This window comes from Melanotaenia boesemani, chromosome 15, assembly GCF_017639745.1.
Source record: "Melanotaenia boesemani isolate fMelBoe1 chromosome 15, fMelBoe1.pri, whole genome shotgun sequence".
Taxonomy (NCBI): Eukaryota; Metazoa; Chordata; class Actinopteri; order Atheriniformes; family Melanotaeniidae; genus Melanotaenia; species Melanotaenia boesemani.
This window is the reverse complement of record NC_055696.1, coordinates 13,923,870-13,944,133: the sequence shown is the minus strand read 5'-3', so window position 1 is coordinate 13,944,133 and position 20,264 is coordinate 13,923,870. Positions and strand designations below refer to the sequence as shown.

Sequence of the window (20,264 nt, the reverse complement as noted above, 5' to 3'; positions counted from 1 at the left end):
TGCTGTAATTATGACAGTTTTTGAATGATTGGAAATGTGCTTAGGATCAGCAGCCTCTCCATCCTGACCAATGGACACAGCAGATCATAAACATGGGAGTATTGTCTTGTATTATGTACCCCTCTGTAGATTCACTTTATATTTTAAAGCATTAAATGTGTTGTTGCTGGTGACATGGCTACATTTAGTTCCAGAAAAGTTGAAAACTTATTCAAATATAATGAAAACTTAAATCTCTAATTCGTTTCTTCATTTGACTCTTTATGTAAATTAATAGTGATTACTTAAATGTGTTCATTAACCACAGTTTGTTTGAAATATCACCAATAATTTTACAATCTGATACAAGCAATACACTTAAATAAAATTGTCATTCTTATACTGTAATTTTTCAAGCAACATTTATGCCCATTCTTGCTGAAAACAACATTTCAGCTGTTTAACAGTAGTTTTGATCAGATAGTTTTCCTAAAAAAAAAATATACATTTGTAAAATGAGCCAGATCTGGTCTGCAGGCAGGTCAGTCAAGGAAATGCGCTGTTTGTAAAGCCACGCTGTTGGAAGTTGAATGAGGTTTGTCATTGTGCAGCAGAAAATAACAAAACACTTTGCCCCAGGACGAAGTCATAGGCTTGATGATAGCGTAAGTCTCTCTAAAATTCCAATATACACCTCAGATACTACCTTTTGCAACTTTTGTAGATAACACACTAGGTGGTTTTTGTCAGCTTATCTCATCTCATCAGATGTAAATTCTTAAAAGCAGCTGAGTTGTGGTCTCATCTAACAAATGTCCACATGTGGCCAGAGAATTCAGTGGCCTTTCTTTGCAGAGTTCATGGCTTCCTCCTTCAGTAATGCTATTTCATATATTTCTGAATGCAGCGACGGACTATGCTTAGTGATAATGATTTCCCAAAGCACTCTCAACTCCATGTTGCTATTGATCATCACTCTGTAATGTTTTACATGCTGTGCTGGCTTGTGGTCTCTGGCCTCGCTGAAGCGTCTGAACATCCGCAAACTGAATAGACTTAAAATGGCAATTTTTCTTGCATTTTCACAAAATTTCTGGAAATGTGGTTTCTATTTGCAAAATGAGCCTAAGTGCATGGTTTAATGTTGCAAATCTTGCAATGTTCAACTTGGGATGACACCACCCCACCAAAACTCCTGCAGTATGTAAGACCACATTGTTTCGACATGAACTCTGTTTTTAAACAATGAAAGCATGCCAACTGAAAAATCCAAATCATCCGTCCATTTAATTTTCTAAACCAAACTTAGTCATGGTATTTAAAAACCACGCTTCCTACTTCCAAAACAGTAAAATCCCCTGCCTCATATAAGCTACTTCAAACACTTTAGAGCCTTTTCTTTTTTCTTCCTATAAGGTAAATTATTATCCTCACCTTTACAATATGTTTTATTGTGTAGACAGATGTGCTGTTTTTGTTATATCTATCTATCTATCTATCTATCTATCTATCTATCTATCTCTCTCTCTCTCTCTCTCTCTCTCTCTCTATATATATATATATATATATATATATATATATGAAGGGACAAGAGTCTAAAAGACAGTATTAATTATGCATTTCAGTGTTGTTCTTTCTTGAATTCTTAATATCTGCTGACCATACTTCATTGAACAGATTGTGTGTGTTTGTGTGTTTTCCTCAAGCAGGACTGGTGTTGGGTCAGCTTTCTGAGTGTGTTACTCACAATATAGCAAAGGTCAACAGAGCTGTTATCACTTGAACATGACCGGGCCTCGAGGTGGGGGGAGTTCGGTAGAGCCTATAAAGGCAGGGAGCCCCTCCCCTCCCCCCCTCTATCATTCACACTCTTATAATTGCCTTGTTTAATTGGAGGCCTCTTAATGACCAGTGACTGGGCCAGCTAATCAATTCATGCAAGGTTTGTGTGTGTGTGTGTGTGTGTGTGTGTGTGTGTGTGTGTGTGTGCCTGGAAGTGTGTTGCTGCAAGGCTTTTTTGTAGTAGAGTTGATTAGGCCAGATGGGGTTAAGTGAATGAGAAAGACGAAAGCTTAGACAATGTATTAACATGCAGCAAATATCACTGACACTCAGAGTGTCATATAGTGGTATATGCAGTATATAGAATTAGAAAACAAATTATGGGAACTGATGGTAAACTTCAATTATTTGGTTTAAGCATTCACTGAGAGGAAGGAGTTGATTATGTTAATCATAGCGATTATTGGCGTGGGGGTTTTGAGTCATTTAGGTTTTGTTTTTTTGTTTTTTTTAAGTCACGTTGCATTTCTTTCACAACCAGATACAGTAATACAGCTATTCAGCGATACAAATTATAAACCATAATTATAAAATGTAAACAACTTCTTGTACACATAATGCACCTCATGTGTGTAGACATTTGTGTGTGTGTGTGTATGTGTACATATGTGAAATGTATAAATGTATATAAATATACAGTATATGTACATGGATGGGTAGATATATGTGTATCTGTGTATCTATGTCCATACATTGTATATTTCCATAACCTTTCCTCCATAATGCCAGCTGTGTATGCTTGTACATAGAACACCAGTTACTGTGAAATATATTTTTATTCTATTTCATTTGTATTTTATATTTGTATTTTATATTTCATTAATCTTACTTTGTTTTTCTGTAGTTTAGCTGAAGTACCACACAAATTTCCGCGCTGTGGAATTAGTAGTTTTATCTTATCTTATCTTATCTTAAACCAACATAAACAAAGGCTCATACAATATGTATTAAATTTGGGTCGCTGTATACACTCAAATCAAAGACAAGCTTTGAGATTTATGGCTGTTTGAATTTGGTATTATTCTTTTGATTAACATTTTCCCTTAATACACTGAGAAACCATGGTAAAATACTAAGCATATCACACTCATCAAGAAACAGTTGAGAATACTTGTAACCACTGAATAGCAATTCAACATGTCTTTTCCCAAACTTGATGCTCAAATAAAATCTGTTTATTTCATTTTTTTATATTAGCTAATTTAATCGCAGATGTTACAGTGGCACTAAAACCTGAGTCAGCAGCATTATCTGTACACTGACAATAAAACTGTAAATCTTCAGTCATGTAAGTTACCAAACACAATTAGACTGATAAGTTCTGCATCGACTTTAATACCCATCCAGCATGATCAGATCAGAACAGAGTTTATTCCCCGAACAGTTACATTCATACCAACTTTCCCCAAGAACTGAAAGTGAAATAACCTGTAAACCTATTCTCAGAGTGGTCATAATTTTATCTTTTATCTCACTTGTACTGGTTTTCCATTTGCACATTAGTCAACTTGACTTTTTATTTAACACTGTGTGTGGGTTTTGTTTCCTTATTTCACACCTGTTTTCACTTACTGATCACAAACCTGTTGTATTAGTTATCACCTACGAGAGATCACCAAATCCGGACCTTTCGAGCAGTATCCTGCAGGGTTTCACTATGTCCATGCTACAGCACACCTGACTCAAATAATGGGTCATTAGGAGGCTGGTGCAGAACTTGACAACAAGCTGATGGTGAACTATTTAATCTGAACCAGGTGTGTAGCAGCAAGGCTGTGTCCCAATTCAGGGTCTAAGTTCTTCGAAGTGCAGGTTTGTCTGCTACATACGTAACAGTGGTATGCCAAGCACTGTCCCATTTGAAAGGCACCTCTGACTTCACTCTACAAACCCGCAACTAGCGAAGGCTACTGGTGGTGGATCCTTCGAGGCCTCTGCCCTCCCGGAATTCATTCCGCACAATATGGTGGCGAATGAGCAACAAAGCTGAAAAGTATGTTTTTAGCTGTATTTAGTTTACCTTACTTCAGTAGAAATGTAGCAAAACTAAATTCAAAATCATGTTTGTTAAACTGTGGAGTTAAAATTGTGCAATATTTTATATTCGTGGATTTTTAAGGGGTTATTGAAGTGGTACCAGGCACAAAATAAATGATGGCCTCTGAGATTACTTTAAAAATAAGACTGTCAACAATATGACATACGCAGTCCAGGCGAGATTAAAATGAGAGATTGTGCCACAGAAAATGCTTTCTAAGATAGAATCAACTCTGTCAGTGTTAACGTTCACTACAGTGTCCTACGATATCCAAAACTTAGGAATTTCAGTGGTTTAAGTGATTTAAATGTTATTTAGCAATAATTAATCTTGTTAAATAGTGAATTCATATGAAATAAAATGTTATAATGATAATAAAATTAATACAATTTATTATAATAATTATAATTATTACAAATTGGCATAATTCGGTGGTGGTTAGCAACACAGCCTCACAGCAAGAAGGTCGCTGGTTCAAGCCTCAGGTGGGGGGAGGTTCGAACCTGGAGCATGGTGGCCTTTCTGTGTGGAGTTTGCATGTTCTCCTCATGTATGCATTGTCTCCGGGTACTCCGACTTTCTGTTTTGGCCCTGCAATGGACTGGTGACCTGTCCAGGGCGTACCCTGCCTCTCACCTGATAAAATGCTCTAGCTTACCCATGACCCATAATTGACAAAGCGGTACAGATAATAAGAATGAACATTAACTATAATACATTATATAATATAATATGCAATAAATTTAATAATACATTACATACATTTATTATTATATCATTTTTTTATCATTACTAATTTAATGATTAATTTAACATTGTTAATAATAACATGACTGACGTTAGTTTTTGGTTTTCTGTCTTTGTCCTACGTTGCTGCTATGGGAATGTCTCATCAGCTAGGAAAGCTGTCTCATTTCACATACAGAAAACAGCTTCGGAGTAAATAAACCCTGAATTGGGACACAGCTAGTTAAAACCTGCAGGACACTGGCACAAGAGGTCCAGAATTAGTGATCCCTGATATTTACTACCTAGTTTTCTGTTCCCATTTGCCAGACTAGTTGTTGTTTCTCATGCCAGTTGAGTCTCTGGTTCAGACTCTGGTTCATCTGAAGTCTGTTTGGATTGGCTGTTTCTTTTTTGCAGCATCTTTACTTCTGCCTCTTATAAACAAAATAAAACTCCTAACCCACCTTACATCCTGCCTGTGAACATGCATTTTGGTCCTTCATATACATCCAGTGCTTCTATATTTGTACAGTCAATAGATAAGATTTTGGTAGGGGGTTTTATTTTGAAGTCTGTAGTTCACGTAGCACTGACCAGTCATATTTGTCTGTGCTAGTTGCTGTTATGTTTGTATTAAAGTTGGCAGTCCATGTTTAGAGGCTTTATTCTGCATATCTGTTATGGCTTAATCAAATAGAAAGTCTCAAAAATTGACACTGCCTCCATAAATTAGGACATTAAATAACTAGTTAATATCCAGGTTATCTGATCAGAGTTCCCAAGTTCACTGTAAACATTGTTTTGTTTAGTTTAGCTTTCTTTTTTTTAACATGATATTAATTAATTGGATGCACTTGTACGTCACTTTCACATTTATACTTCACACATTAGACATTAATAACATAACACATACAAACTGTTCAGAAATTTTAACTAATAACTTTTTTGTCCAGACATTTTCTCCATCTGTTATGTTTTTTAACCATTTGAAATGCAGGAGTTTCACTTTAATTAGAGAACTGATAATAGATCTGAACCCTTTTTTCTGGACTTGTCATATATCAGGCAGATGTGTGGGCGAGTGTGTGATCCTCCCAGTCGCCTCCTTTACACACAGATTTTCAGTTGGGAGGAGGGGGGTCAGCTGGGGTGGTTGTGTTAACGCTATGCTAGTGTTGTGAGGAGGACTAGACAGTGAGAGGTCAGCAAAGGTCACCGTGGCTGTCCTCCACTGTGATAGGCTGTCACCCAGGGGTGAGGGGGTCAAGATAATTAGACATGCAGAATCCCAGCACCAGTGTTCTAACGAAGCTTGAGCTCGTTAATGCAGAGTTTTACACTCAGACCTGCCACTGCTCTGTGCTGCACCATCACACACATAGGCACAGCACATGTTTGCACACTCACACACACACATTAGCACATACCTCTGCTTTGTTCTGGTGGTCCAAATACAAAGCTGTCATTGATGGAACAGCAGCACCCTAGGCTTAAGTCACAAGGGAATAGAGATCTTACAAGTGCCTATAGATTAAATTTTATGAAATGCCCAATAATATAGTCACTGTGCAAACTTACTATTATAATGAAATCCATAATATTCAATTAATGTTGCTAAAGTATTTTTTTTAACCTGATCCTTTTTGGTTAGCTTTTCTGTATGTGTAATGTGATGGAAACACACTAGACTGAGCATCAAAATAGTTAGTAGAGCTTTTAGATAAATATTAAATTACAGTTCTCTATGTTTTAATGTAAAATTGCCACAGAAAAAGGACCAAAAGTTGGTGTTTTTTTAATGTGTTGAAATGCAGTTGAAGGTAGAACACAAATGTAGTTTTGAGATTAATTTAATCTTTGTTTTTGTTTATTTTTTCCACTTCAATGCTTTCCTTATGGAGGTTCTCCACATGGGAGTTATGTCTTCTCTGACTGTGATGCTGTCACCGTGGTGATTGTCTTTATCTGGGTAGTCGGGGCCCTGCAGCCCTATGGTTGTGGTGTGGACCTGGTCTGCCCTGATCTGGGTGGTTCCCATGGTTACGACCACTTTGGTCATTGGTTGGGGGGCTCTTGATGTGGATGGACTCCTAGGTTATTGTTTCCTTGCCTGGTTCACCTGTTTCATCAGTGCCAAGACATGTCCGTTTAAACTGTTATCTTTCTTAATTAGAGACAGTTTGTTCATGTAGTTTGTGTGTCTGTAAGTGAGAGTATGATTAGGCGTGCGTGCGCGTGTGTGTGTGTGTGTGTGCGTGTGTGTGTGTGTGTGCTTTGATTTGTTTTGTGATAAACTTGGGTGTGTGATTGTGTTTTAAAGATGCAAAAAATTTATGCATGAAAAGTGCTTTATAAATAAAGTTTGATTTAATTTGATTTGAGTGAATTCCCAGTAAATCTGGGATTTATTGGTATATGTGTTTGCACTGTTGGGTCTGCTTTTGTTGAGCAGGAACAAACAGAAATAAAAACATGTATGAGTGTTTGTGTTTTTCTTTTTGTTTGAGTGTGTCTTGTTGCTTCTGCCAGGCTGGCCAGCTGGCTTACACCAAGACACAACCTGGATGTGTTTGTTTGCCATTCATGACCATCTGCAAGTTTGATTTAGTTTTTAGTATAAAGTTGTGGCATATGGTCCAATTTTAAACAATTAACGTCAACAATGTTACCCATTGTTATGACTTCACAAAGAGGTTAATATATGAGGGTATTACTTTAAAATACAGTCAATTTTAAAAGTTGTTTCTAAATTTGAATAAGTTCTTTAGCCTATTACATGTTGGTGACTAATTAGATTTTATTTTGAACCCACAGACACACACACACACACACACAAACACACACACACGCGCATACAAAACCTTTAACCATCAAACATAAACTTACTCACATACAGCATTATTACAGCTTAGTTGGACTGTGCTGTACCCTTAATGTTTTTACTCTGTCCAATGTCTGTATGGTATTCCAAAGCAGCTGCTGTTGATTGGACTTGAGCCCAACTGTAAAAGAAAACCATGTCATATTTGTATTTTTTGACTATTAACTTTAAATACTTTTTGTCTCATCAGATTTTTCCTCAAGTTTTTCCTCAAGTGCAACCAGAACTGTTTAAAGAATGCAGGAAACCCCCGAGACATGAGGAGGTTCCAGGTACAAACTGTCATATCTTTCATCTTTTCCATTTATTTATTTATTTATATCATTTTGTGTGTGTGTGTGTGTTATGTTCCTCTTCCTCTCTGTTTGGTCTGACTCTGTGTCTCACTCCCATTGTTTCTCCTTCCCTTTTGTTTCCATGAACATAACACATAATAAAACACATCAATTTACAGTTACCGCAACACATAAACACAGGAATGTGTATGGATGTGTTTCTGTGTAAGCAAATAAGCTATCAGAGCCTTTACAGGAAACATGAGATCCTAAACCCATAGAGTCAGAACATAAATATACTTACAAAGCACAGAGACAGGAGAAAGAAAGAAAGAAAGAAAGAAAGAAAGAAAGAAAGAAAGAAAGAAAGAAAGAAAGAAAGAAAGAAAGAAAGAAAGAAAGAAAGAAAGAAAGAAAGAGAGAAAGAAAGATTTAAGGCAGTGCAGTCATTATTATTTCCTTATCTTCATGCCTACGACACAATCAGGAAGACACCACTTGAGGCCGAGTGGAGATGCTGGACTCCCAGAGAGTACTGATAGATTTATTACCATGACATGTGTGTGTGTTTGATATGTGTGTATTTCTGCTGCATAGGCATGTTTTGTGTGTGCACGAGCGACAGAACAGACTGAGTCATACGGTAGCGAGTGTGTGACCATGTCGGGCCTCTAATTGTGCAGCTCTATTGTAGTGGAACCAGAAAAAGACAGCTCTGTTTCCCTGGGAGATAATTAAGGGCTGGACCCATCAGGAACTGTTGAACAGAGGAGAACATACACACACACACATACACACAAATCATGTATTCATAGAAACTTAGTGTGTGTTGAGGATGATATTATAGCAGTGATTACTTGTTACACTGAAAGAGTTTCATTATTTCCTCACTTTTCTTTGAGTTTTTCTCATCCTTTGCCCTTGCTTCATCCACTTCGTTGTACTTTCCTTCCTCGTTTTACCTGTCTCTCTCCACTCCCTCCATTGTAATCTTATTCGACCAACCTCCCTTTCCATTCTCCATCCCCTGCTTCTCTCCAGGTTGTCGTATCGACTACAGTGAGCGTAGAGGGACATGTCCTATCAGTCTCTGATAACATGTTTGTCCACAACAACTCCAAACATGGTCGACGGGCCCGCAGGCTCGACCCTGTGGAGGGAACACCATCTTACCTAGAGCACGGTAACATTGGAGTGTGTGTGTGTGGATAAATGTGTGTGAAGCAGCATGGCCACCAGATGGTTGATGGTTTAATCCTATCAGGTGATTCCTGCCCCTCCATCTGGCTAATCCAACTCACTCCACACACAATGCATGCTGTGGTGCTCAGCGGGTGTGTGTGTGTGTGTGTGTGTGTGTGTGTGTGTGTGTGTGTGTGTGTGTGTGTGTGTGTGTGTGTGTGTTGCTAGGCCTAATATCATTATGCTTTTTCTCATAGAAAAACCCAGACTGAGGGGTGTTGTTGTAATTCAGCTGAATGCTGATAATCGCACACTTGCATTACAGTGAGAGCTGCTCTTTGACAGACTTGTGTTGTTGTCATAGGGGATTGGCTCACATGAGCTTAAACCCACAACACTGACTGCTGAAGTGACATAAGCTGACTGTATCCATTCTGTTTGAAGTAATGTTATGCATGTGTGTGTTTTTAATCACTGTCATATCAGTCAAGCTTTGAAATAAACAAAGTAAAGATTATGTTTATAAACTACAGTGCATTGGGTTTGATAAGCAGATACAGCATATCTTCTATCTAAGAAAATGCTAAGGTTTACATCTAGTTCATTCAAAAACACAATAAATGTTTAAATTTGAAAAAAGTGGCCAAACACTTTACTTAAAACATAAACATTTGTTTGCTGGTTTAATCATTTTGTTATATTCAGTAGAATTAAACAAAAAAATTATTCCTTAAGCACCTGCTGAAATGTACTCCATATTTGAATCTACTGTGCATTCATTGCATACTGTAGGTGTGATGTGATGCTCTGGAGCTCAGCCAGGGTCTAAGGGTGTAGCTCCAAGAATTATGAGGTACAGATGCATCATCGATGAAAGTGCCACAAGCCAAATTTTTGCTCCCCTGCTCTGAGATCAATTGATTTTTTTTTAAATGAAACAAATGTTTTCCTCCAACCACAACTTGTCAAGTGAAATTTTACATCAGACGAAACGTTGAGTTTTATTCAATATCCATTTCTTTTAAATGCAGGTCACATGCCAACAATGTGTTAATAATTGTTTCACTCGTGTTTTTCTTCTCTTTTGGTTGTTATCCCCCACCCTTGTGTTCCCTCCAGGAGCAGCTCCCTGTATTAAAGCCATCAGCCCCAGTGAGGGCTGGACTACGGGGGGCGCTACAGTCATTATCATAGGAGACAACTTCTTTGACGGCCTCCAAGTTATCTTCGGCACCATGCTGGTTTGGAGTGAGGTCAGTTCACCAGCAGTTATCGTTCTGTCATGTTGTTTCAACCCATGAACTGTGTGCTTCAGCCCTGGGCCCATTGGAAGTAATTCTATATCAAAACATACTTTTCTTCAAGGTCAGGCTCCTAACTGTGTGTGATCAAGTGTATTTTCATGTGTGTGTTTGTGTTAATGTTTATCTTAATGATGTTTACCTCCCTAATGAGTCCCCACCAACAAGCGACTGTCGCCTCTCTCTACCTTCCTCACCCGCACTCCCTTTGCCTTTTTCTCTCTGAATACTGATCAAATCAGCACATTTTGATAGCCATCGGCTACATGCTCACACACACACTTGCACACACAGAGTTCACTATCATACTTTTCCCCATGCAGTCCCACTCCTCTACAGAATGTTTATTTGTCTTCTGACTCCACTCACCGTGTGTGCCGAGCGACCGTGGCTCCCTTCCAACAACAACAGCGTCTGTGTGTGTGAGTGTGTGTGTGTGTGTGTGTGTGTGTGTGTGTGTGTGTGTGTGTGTGTGTGTGTACACACTGGCATACGCGGATATGTGTGCGTGTGTGTTAAGAGCTGAGGGGTTTGTTTACAGTGTTGAGAGCCACACTTACACACACTAACATGTACAGAGACTCAGTTCAGTTCAAACTGAGTCAGCTCTCCTGGCATTCCTCTGACTTCCAGTGGATATTTGCCAATCAAATGTTTCATTTGCACTCAACCTGGTTATTGATACTGAAGCAGGACACACAGCTTTTAAAAGTCGCTCAAAAAGTGGAGAGTGATTGCAGATTTGGCAAATCCTGTTTTTCTGAGTCCTCCCAGTTTGCCAGTGTAGTTTTCAAACAGACGGGCCAAAGAGTAAAAATGTTTTAAGTCACGTAAAAGCATAATTAACTATCAGTCATAATAAGGATGATCAGCTTTGTCCTGTGACAAAACATGGATGGTATCTCTTCCAGGATGACAATGCCGCCATCCATCATATGCAGCTATTACAGATTCCAGCACTCCGCAGAAATGTAACTGCATGTCACAGTAACTCAAACCACAGCAACCATAATTAATACACTGGTATTATTTCAATTTGGACAAAATGCCCATTTTCTAACCTTTTTTGAACCCGCTAACACAAACATGCTTTCACCACAAAGTTTAATTAACAGTAAGAAGTTGCTAAGGTGTGGATCATAGGAGAGACAACACTGGTTAGTGTAAAGGTATTTCTCCAACGTCCTGTAGTGAATCATGGAACAGACCATTTTAATTGTAATACATTTACTATTTAATTAAACATCTCATAAATATAAAACTGCATAGACCAGTAGATCCAGGCAGTACTTCATGATGGGAGTGGATGTATACATTTATGTAAAATTAGAAACTGCACTCATCGCTGAAGTTTGAATACACCGGTAAGCACAGAGTAGTTACAGCTCTGACTTTTCCAAAGACAGAAACATGCCATGTACTTCTCCATCGTCCACAGTAGGTTGTGGCAAACTTCTGTTTTGATCATGACTCTCTTAGAATCGTGTACCAAGAGGGGCTAACAATAGTCAAAACAAACCTATACAAATTCTCGAGAACCAGACTCAGACAAAACTCAAACTCAGACAAATAAACTTGAAAACAGCAGATCAGGGATACCTGTTTGAGATATGCAAAAAAAAAAAAAAAAAAAAACTCAACACATTGAGAGGGAAACCAGCGTTTTGGTGACTTAAATGCCACATGATAAAATGATCAGATTAGCATAGGACTCATTTGTGGCCCTCATAGGAATGAATTAAGTAGCCTATCCTTACCAGTATTTATAAAAAAATAAGGAGGAAATGAGGCTAAGAAACCCTAATACAACACAGCTGGATATTATGCTATGATAGCAAGCTGATTAGATCTCACTTAATATGTCCCATTGTAGTGGAAAGCAATATGTTCCCATTTTTCAAATAGAGCTGTGGTATATCTCTACAAATACATCTTGACTTTAAATTTATCCTCCATGATTAGTTTCATTAGTGTGGAAAGAAATATCTGGCTGCTCAATAACTTCAGCAGCTCTTGGGCAAACGTATTCCACACTGAACACTGAAGTTTCTCTTATAAATGATAATTAACAGATTAAGAAAATAGCATTACCTCTAAATGTAAATACATGCATTTTACCTGATTAATTAATGCAAATGCAGCATGTGTCCGACACACTTGCACAGAAATTTTATTTCAGCTGACTTTGACAAAACCATACACAATATAATGATCAAAACTGGATCCATTACATTTTAAGGAAGAAGTTATTCAAATGCATCGAGTAAAAATAACCTGGATACACTCAAGCAACTATTTCCATGTTCAGAAAACTACATAATTATGGTCATGTTTTTGTTTTATTTGTTTGTTTGTTAGTTTTTTTTTTTCTTTTTTTGTGTGTAGTGACTCTTGATGTAATTTTTATTCTTCGCTTAGCTGATTACGCCACACGCCATCCGGGTACAGACGCCTCCCAGACACATCCCTGGGGTTGTAGAGGTCACTCTCTCTTACAAGTCCAAGCAGTTCTGCAAAGGCACACCTGGAAGGTTCATATACACAGGTACGTCCAAAGAGCACACAGATATCAACACGCAGTACAAGCACACTTTTTACATATTAAGTAATGTTTGTTTTTCCGTCTCATATTTAGAAAACTATGCTAACTGAACATTTTTAAAGTAGTGGATTTTGGAAATGTGCGTTTGCCTTTGCATATGTGTTTGTGACTGGATGAGAGACTGTGTCTGCATGTGTGTGTGTGAATAGCGCCTATAAGTTGCAGTTCACTTTCAGGCCAGACAGTGTTGAACTAATGACTGCAGATTAGTCAACATTAACGACCCACACTCGTTAGAATGTTGCCATAATCAGAGGCTCGTTAAAACCAGCTACAATTAAACAGTCTGCTCTTTATAGCCCTCCATACTGAAACTATTAGTGAAATCATCCAGAACACCCAGTTTACTAACACACACACATTAAGCGCACACACAAACACACTCGAAAAAGAGTGTGTGACTTCTGACCAGATTGTTGTCTAGAATGAGTGTTTTCCTGCTAAATTGAGGTGAGGAAGAAAAGGAGAGACGAGATGAAGAAAGCATGTCCGTGTCTTATTTGCACATATATGTGGAAATGGATGGAGGTGATGTGATGTCTGGTATTGATCTGCAGCTCAACATGGCTCCATCACACCATAATGACGACATCATGATTAGAGGGGCAGGAAAAGAATTAGCGGTTGTTTTAATTCTTTGGGGTGGGGGACAGGTAATGACGCTGGTAATCAACTGATGATAAAGATGAAGATTTAAACCTGATCAATGAGGATGAAGAAACTAGCCATGAATAAGTTTGAAAAACCAGTCTCATATCGAATGTTAACAGCTACATTCATCCAGAACACATTCATTTTAGAGTATGGCTTTCTTTTTATCTATTTTTTTATGTGACACCACATGATTATTAACTTTTTCTCTTTACTAGAGAAAAAAGTTTAAGTCTTTTTTTTATCTTTGATAGAAGAAGTCCAGAATTATGGGTTTCAGGACTTTCACACAGAAGGCTAGTGCTGAAGTCCTGTTGGATCATGTCACGTTTTCAAGCTGTTCTTACCTCAAAGAGATCTTTGATTTGAATTCAACGACCTTTACAGGGTGTTAAAAATGATCTATGTGACTCAATAATACACCTGGAAGATCAGAGGGTCATTTTTAGTTTTAACTGATTTATTATTAATTAAAAGTAATGTATTTTTATTATTTAGATTTAACCACATTAGCTTGTTCTGAGTAAAGAAAGAAATAAAGAAAGCTCAGTTTGTATTTAATGAAAACATATCCACCAAAACTGTTTAAATTCATAGAGATGCCAGCTCAAGTCACATATACTGGACTCCAGTCATGAATTTGAAAACTTTAGACTTGACTTAGGTTCAGATTTTACTTAGACTTGAAATGATTTGTCTAGCAATTTTATTTAATGTATGCTCCACAAATCAATGTCTTCGCTGTGAAAACTTTAGTGGAAAACTTGTGGGTGTCATGATTTCACAGTATTAATAACAATAATATCAAAAACTAAAATATTAATGTTGTGTTGCAAATACATAAACTATGATATAGCACTTTTGTTTTGGATGGCTAAAATATATCATATTACTGCAGTTTTTATACAATAATACTTCTGGACTATCCAAACAATCACATTTTGTTTAATTAATTCGACAAAAAAAAAATATTTTTTTTTTATTTGTAAAATATTATTATCTTATAATTTTTTTTCTAAATTTTCTATATTGCGATGCCATATTTTTGTGGCTGCAGGAATGGCTTTATGAAAATCTGACATACTGACACGTTTTTTTTCAGGATTTCTGGTAATTTGCAAACAAAGATCCAGTTCCACCTCTGGTAAAATGTAAATATTACATCAACTACATAGGTTGACTGACAGGTGCAGTCAGCAAGTACATGTAATGATTGCAAGCTTGGCTGAGGAGAACAAACCCAGCACATAGTTTTTGTTAGATCATTTTTATGATCATGCTGTCGGTAGTGTGAGTTGCATATCTTTGAATGGTCCTTGGTCTTTGTGCATACAAGTGTATTTAGCTTGTGTGCCTGCTTCACTGTTCTTCAGTCAAAACATCTTGGATCTCACCCCGAGGCTAGCCGGCTGGTAATTGGTCCGTCTGGCTTCTAACTGCTTCTCCTATTGGGCAGGATTGACCCTTGCTGACCTGGCGATTGGCTGATCGCTTCAACATGTGACCCAGGAAACGCGATCCGTTACTGCGGTTGCGTGACCCCGCCTCAAGGTTGACTTGTTTCTGGAAGTCACTGGTGAAAGGTCCTGGCGGTGAAAGCTGATTGGCCGGTGTGGTTTTTCAATGCCTTGGTTGCGGTTGCCTCTGGGCGTGAGGCCTGACCAATTAAACATGCTCACGAGCACACACATGCAAAAAAACACCAACACACGTAAACACACACAAACCTACTCTTGCATGGGGTCATGTCTTACACAACTTACCACACACACTTTCAAACAGGGGCAGGAGTTGAAAGTAATTGTAAATCAGAGTAATATGAGGGAAAGATGGTGAGTAGTCTGGTAAACAGATGGTCTACCACACGCACACACTCCATATAGACACATACACATGGTGCCGTATGGCAGCTTCATCTGCCTGATGGGAAAAATTAACATTCTCGACATCACACACCCCTATAAACACACCATGGTACAAAGTGACAATCAATAACTGCTTACACACACACACACCAGCATTATAAACACTCATACTTGCACCCATATACTGTACATAGAGACAATTTATCATCAGTGCAGCTGCATTAGAAAATCCATAGCTCAGCTGTGGACAATAAACTTTTAGTAAAGGCTTAAAAAAAGGGTGAGAATTTTTTTTCTCTTCTATCCATTTTAACTTCAGTTTTACAGACACAAAAAGTGATCATAAAAATCTGAATTACAGAGGAAGAGAAAAGCAGAAATAAAGAGACACTGAGACAGAAGGAAAGCTGGGCAGAAAGTATTGATTCAGTCATAAGTGGATCTCACATACAGTATACTGATACACACATGCAGATACACACATGTACATTTGCACATATACAACCACACAGAAAGTCACATAGAAGCCAAGCTTGAAAGAAAGAGATCTCATCTCATAAGGGGAAGAATGAAGCAATAATTCAGTGGTATTGAACTGCTGGCTGGCCAGAGAATCGATATCACCACACCTCCTTCTCTCCTCCTCCTCCTTCTTCTTCTCCTTTTACATCAGCCTTCTCTGCCCTTTCACCCACCTAGCTTCAGTCTTTTCCTTCTTTTCCCTATATTTTTTTCCTCATCTGTGCATTCCTTTGTTTTTACGCTCCTTAAAAGATAATAATAAAAACATTATTGTGCAATAAATGCACACATACACACACAAAAAATTCTAGATATATAGCTTTTACTTGTTTTCTTTCTTTGCCACTTCCCCCTCTTCTTTTCTTCTCTCTCTGTCCTCTGTTCACATTTTTATTGTGAAATGGAAGCGGATGGTCTGTCCTCATGAAACTTCAATGAGTATTGATCTGATGGCAGCTCTGGACTCTGAGGGAAAGAATGACGCTGGAGGAGGAGTGATGGAAGAAGGGATGGATGGGTGAAAGTGGCAGAAGGTGTAGTTAAGGAGGAGGAGGAGGGAGATGAAGCAGAAGAAAGGGAGGAAGGGAGGGGGTAAAGCAGAGCCGGAGGGATTCATGCTGAGATGGTTACAGGGGCTGCAGGGTGGCAGAATTTGCTGAGGTGAAGCAGGTTCAGTCCTCAGTGTCATCCCCTCAGCTGAAGTGTTTGCCTTGTTATGAGATATGTGTGAATCCAGCTGAGACAGTGTCCTGACAATGCTCGTGGACAATTTTCTGCATTGTGTAACAGCAAAATCTGCCAAACAAAATAATAAATATTACTAATACACCATTTTATTTTCCAAGAACATCTTGTTTCTCAAATGTCTCAACTTGGAAAACAGGTGGTTCCCATCACAGTTATGGAAACCATCAACAGCCCCCAGCCCAGTGATGGCTGGTGAATGCAGGTATGAGTGTTTCAGTGATGAACACACCTTCAACTAGTATTGCTAACTCCTTTTAAAGCTGAAGTGCAATCAGTTGGAAGACTTCTGCTGCTCTAATACCACTTCTTTTTCTGTTCAGAGTGATGGTTTTGGTGAATCTGACCTTTTGGTTTCCAAAGACACACACACTCAGGCACACTAACCTAATACATTTATAAACACACAAACATTCACACGGCATTCAGTTGATAAAGGAATGTTGTTCCATTAATAAGGAAACACTTGGAGATACTTCACACCTAAGGTTTTTAAACACTCTAAATCATCTTGTGATGTGTGTTATATTAGTGTTGGCATCAGTTAGACGTCTCCAGAGACGCGTGGATCTGACAATGGCAGTTGATTCTGACAGTTGATATCCCACCGAGTGTTAGGCAGCTGTTTTTGTTATTTTTGTTTTTCTCAACCATGACTGAGGTTTTTTTTCCTTATTTCTTTCTTTTTTTTGGACTGTTGAACACACACTCTATTCCCCTCTACTCTTAACCTCAACCTTCTCTATCATGAAATGCTTTGTTTTAGTCTCCCATAACAAAAAAAAAGAAAAAAAAAAAAAAAGCCCTGTCCAATTTAAGGCCAAATATTTACTAAACTTCACGCGTTTGCTGTTTTCTCAGTAAGAAAATGTTACTCGATGAGATGCTTCTACAATGTCAAGACAAGATGAAATGAGGTGTCAGAATTGGTCAGGCTGTTTGACTGGAATTAAAACTGCAACTAAGAGGAGGAAAACACAAAAGGAGATTTAAAAGACAGCAGATTAGTGGAAAACATGACGTTACCAAAGACTTCATTTAATTTGTCTTTGTTTTTGTTTTTTTTGTTTTTGTTTTTTTTTTTGTGCGATGCGCAATATTGGATTTTTGGCTAATATCCAATATGCCAATATTTTACAACTCATTTGACCAATAACCGATATTGTTGTCCTATCCTACTTAAAACAGACTTGGAAATCTTATCGGTTAATTATATCTTGGAAATCTTATCGGTGGAGTGGCCACTGTCAATGCGATATTATCTGCCAGACATCAGATGATACAACAAAATATGACAATTTTTTTTGCTTGTTTGTTTTACTTCAGGCCAACTCCTACATAGAACACATTAATTTCTGAGAGAAAAAAATACAATAATAAACTCTTAAAGAATCTAGTTAAACTATATGTTACTAAATTATCATGTCTCATATATCAGATTAAAAAAGAAATCTCAAATTAGGACAAAGCTACTTATATTTTACTTGAATGAAGTGAAATGATCACATCAGTAGCACTAGATATTGTATTTACTATAAAAAAAAATATCAGTCAGACTCTAATATTAAAATACTGTATTATTATACATTCTTAGATCTGCAGTTTTGGCTGTAAACTGTGTCTTGTGTTCTTTTTTATTCTGCTCTTCTACATCCTTCTTCACATTATTACCTTATATAAATCATAAAATCACACTGTGCCTAGAAAGTTTCCTTGGAGCAGAGGAAGGCATTGTCCATGACAGTTTTACATGTGGACTTTTCACAATTTATGAAGTTATGTTGCTAAGAAATTATGTGGTTTAGGACATAACAGAAACCAGAAACGTGGGTGTGATGTGATAATAAAACATACATATATCTAAAACACACATATTCACACACACCAAAAGGAATTACAAAACAACACAAGATGTTCAGCTGCAAGTAATTTATCAGTGCTGGATGTGGAAAGTACCAGACATCACCACTGCAGCTGCACTCTTGGACATCGTACACGCTAACACACCCTCTGTTCCCCACACCTTCATCTATTTGTCATAGCTTTCTGCCTTTCTCTCTCATGCAGTAACTGACTGGCCTCCAACAGTGTGGTGACGACACATGTTCAGCACGTATAACGTCAAGATCACAAAGTAGACACACTTACACACAAAATCCTCTAAACCATCATTCTGACTGACAGGGCTTTCAGAGCTTGACTTGACTGATGTATTGATTGGATAAAGATTGTGGAGAAGCATAATGTGAACATTAAAGTGAACACTAAGCTTTTTTTAAAACCTTTTAGATTATACCTGCAGTGTTATTATCATACAAATGCTTTTCACACCATTACGTAGTCAACAAAGTCTATTAAACTCTGCAAATTTGCATGTAACTTTTAGCTGCATGCACTTCATCATATTGCTGCTGCATTTCTTAAAAACAGTGCGGTGCCAGAGTTTATTTATTCATTCATTTTCTGTACTGCTTAGTCCAATTTAGGGTGGCAGGGGACCAGAGCCCATCCCAGCAATTAGCAAGCGAGAGCAGGGTACACCCTGGACAGGTCACCAGGGCCTGCCAGAGTTTAACACTGCTTAGATGATCAGTTCTCATGAATTACTTTTGTTTTGTTTTTTGTTTTATTTTTTTTTTGTTTTTGTTTTTTTTTGCAAACTATGTTTTATGATGTGAATCATTTTTAGATGTTGAGTTTTGAAATTAACACCTTTCATTTTTGCTGACTTGAACTATGTGAGCTGTTGCTGCTAAATATTCGGCAAATAAAAAACTGTTTATTTAAATTCTTGAATTATTTAAATGTATTTTTCAAGTATTTTTAAAAATATAAAAAAGTAATTACATTTTATCAGCTTTTTCTCCAAGGTGTAAACATCACATCTTTGATTTGTACATTAATCAGACTTATGTAATCCTCACAGATGCTGTGGTGGATCACTGTGTGGAATTCATTGTCAATTCCAGATTTATTTTTTCTTTATGTTGTCATTTGTAGCCCTTATGTTTGTGATTATGCAAACATCTTTGTTTTCTGTTATCTTACAAGACTGGAGAAGTTCATTTTGACAGCGTTTAAAGTTCTTCAGTCCAACATAGACTAAAGATTAGCCACGTTTTAAAAACAAGTAAAATGACCAACAGCCAAGATTACAAAGTTTTTTTTTTATGTGTCATAAAGATGAAGGTCTGCGAGATGTTGCATCAAAGAAAAATGTTTTGACTTTTTCTGTTAACTGTAAATCCTGCAAGGAATTTGTGGTTTTTCCTAAAGACATATGTTGAGAAGTATGTATCTGGGATTCAACACTTATTGGCCACTTTCTTGCACAACAATTTACAGTATATGACACCGATAGGATTTTTCTGGAAATCAATGGGATTGGTTTGGACAACAAAATAGGTTAAGTATGAAAAATTATAGCAGACATTTCTAGAAACAGCAGATGGTGGAAATAGTAGAAGGTTACTGGAAAATTCATTTATTTACTTTGATAACAACAAGGACGTTGGTAAATAAGCTACAGCATACTTTATATGATAGGAAACAGTTAGGATAGTGTAGCGGGTCTTCAGGTGGTTACAAACAGTATTTTTACAATGAAGGTTAATTATGTGGTTAGATACCCTTGAAAGAATCTGCTTGCTAAT

At 37.5% G+C, this 20,264-nt stretch overlaps 1 protein-coding gene across 1 annotated transcript in view; it reads left to right on the top strand.

Annotated features, from left to right (window-relative positions):
- The window catches only part of LOC121654758 (transcription factor COE1-like), a 95,325-nt gene that overhangs the window by 53,342 nt on the left and 21,719 nt on the right, over positions 1-20,264 (top strand). The window contains exons 7-10 of the mRNA XM_042009030.1: positions 7,660-7,741; positions 8,786-8,927; positions 10,046-10,179; positions 12,646-12,772. Coding sequence (XP_041864964.1) covers positions 7,660-7,741; positions 8,786-8,927; positions 10,046-10,179; positions 12,646-12,772 — 485 coding nt within the window. The remainder of the gene's footprint in view (positions 1-7,659; positions 7,742-8,785; positions 8,928-10,045; positions 10,180-12,645; positions 12,773-20,264) is intronic.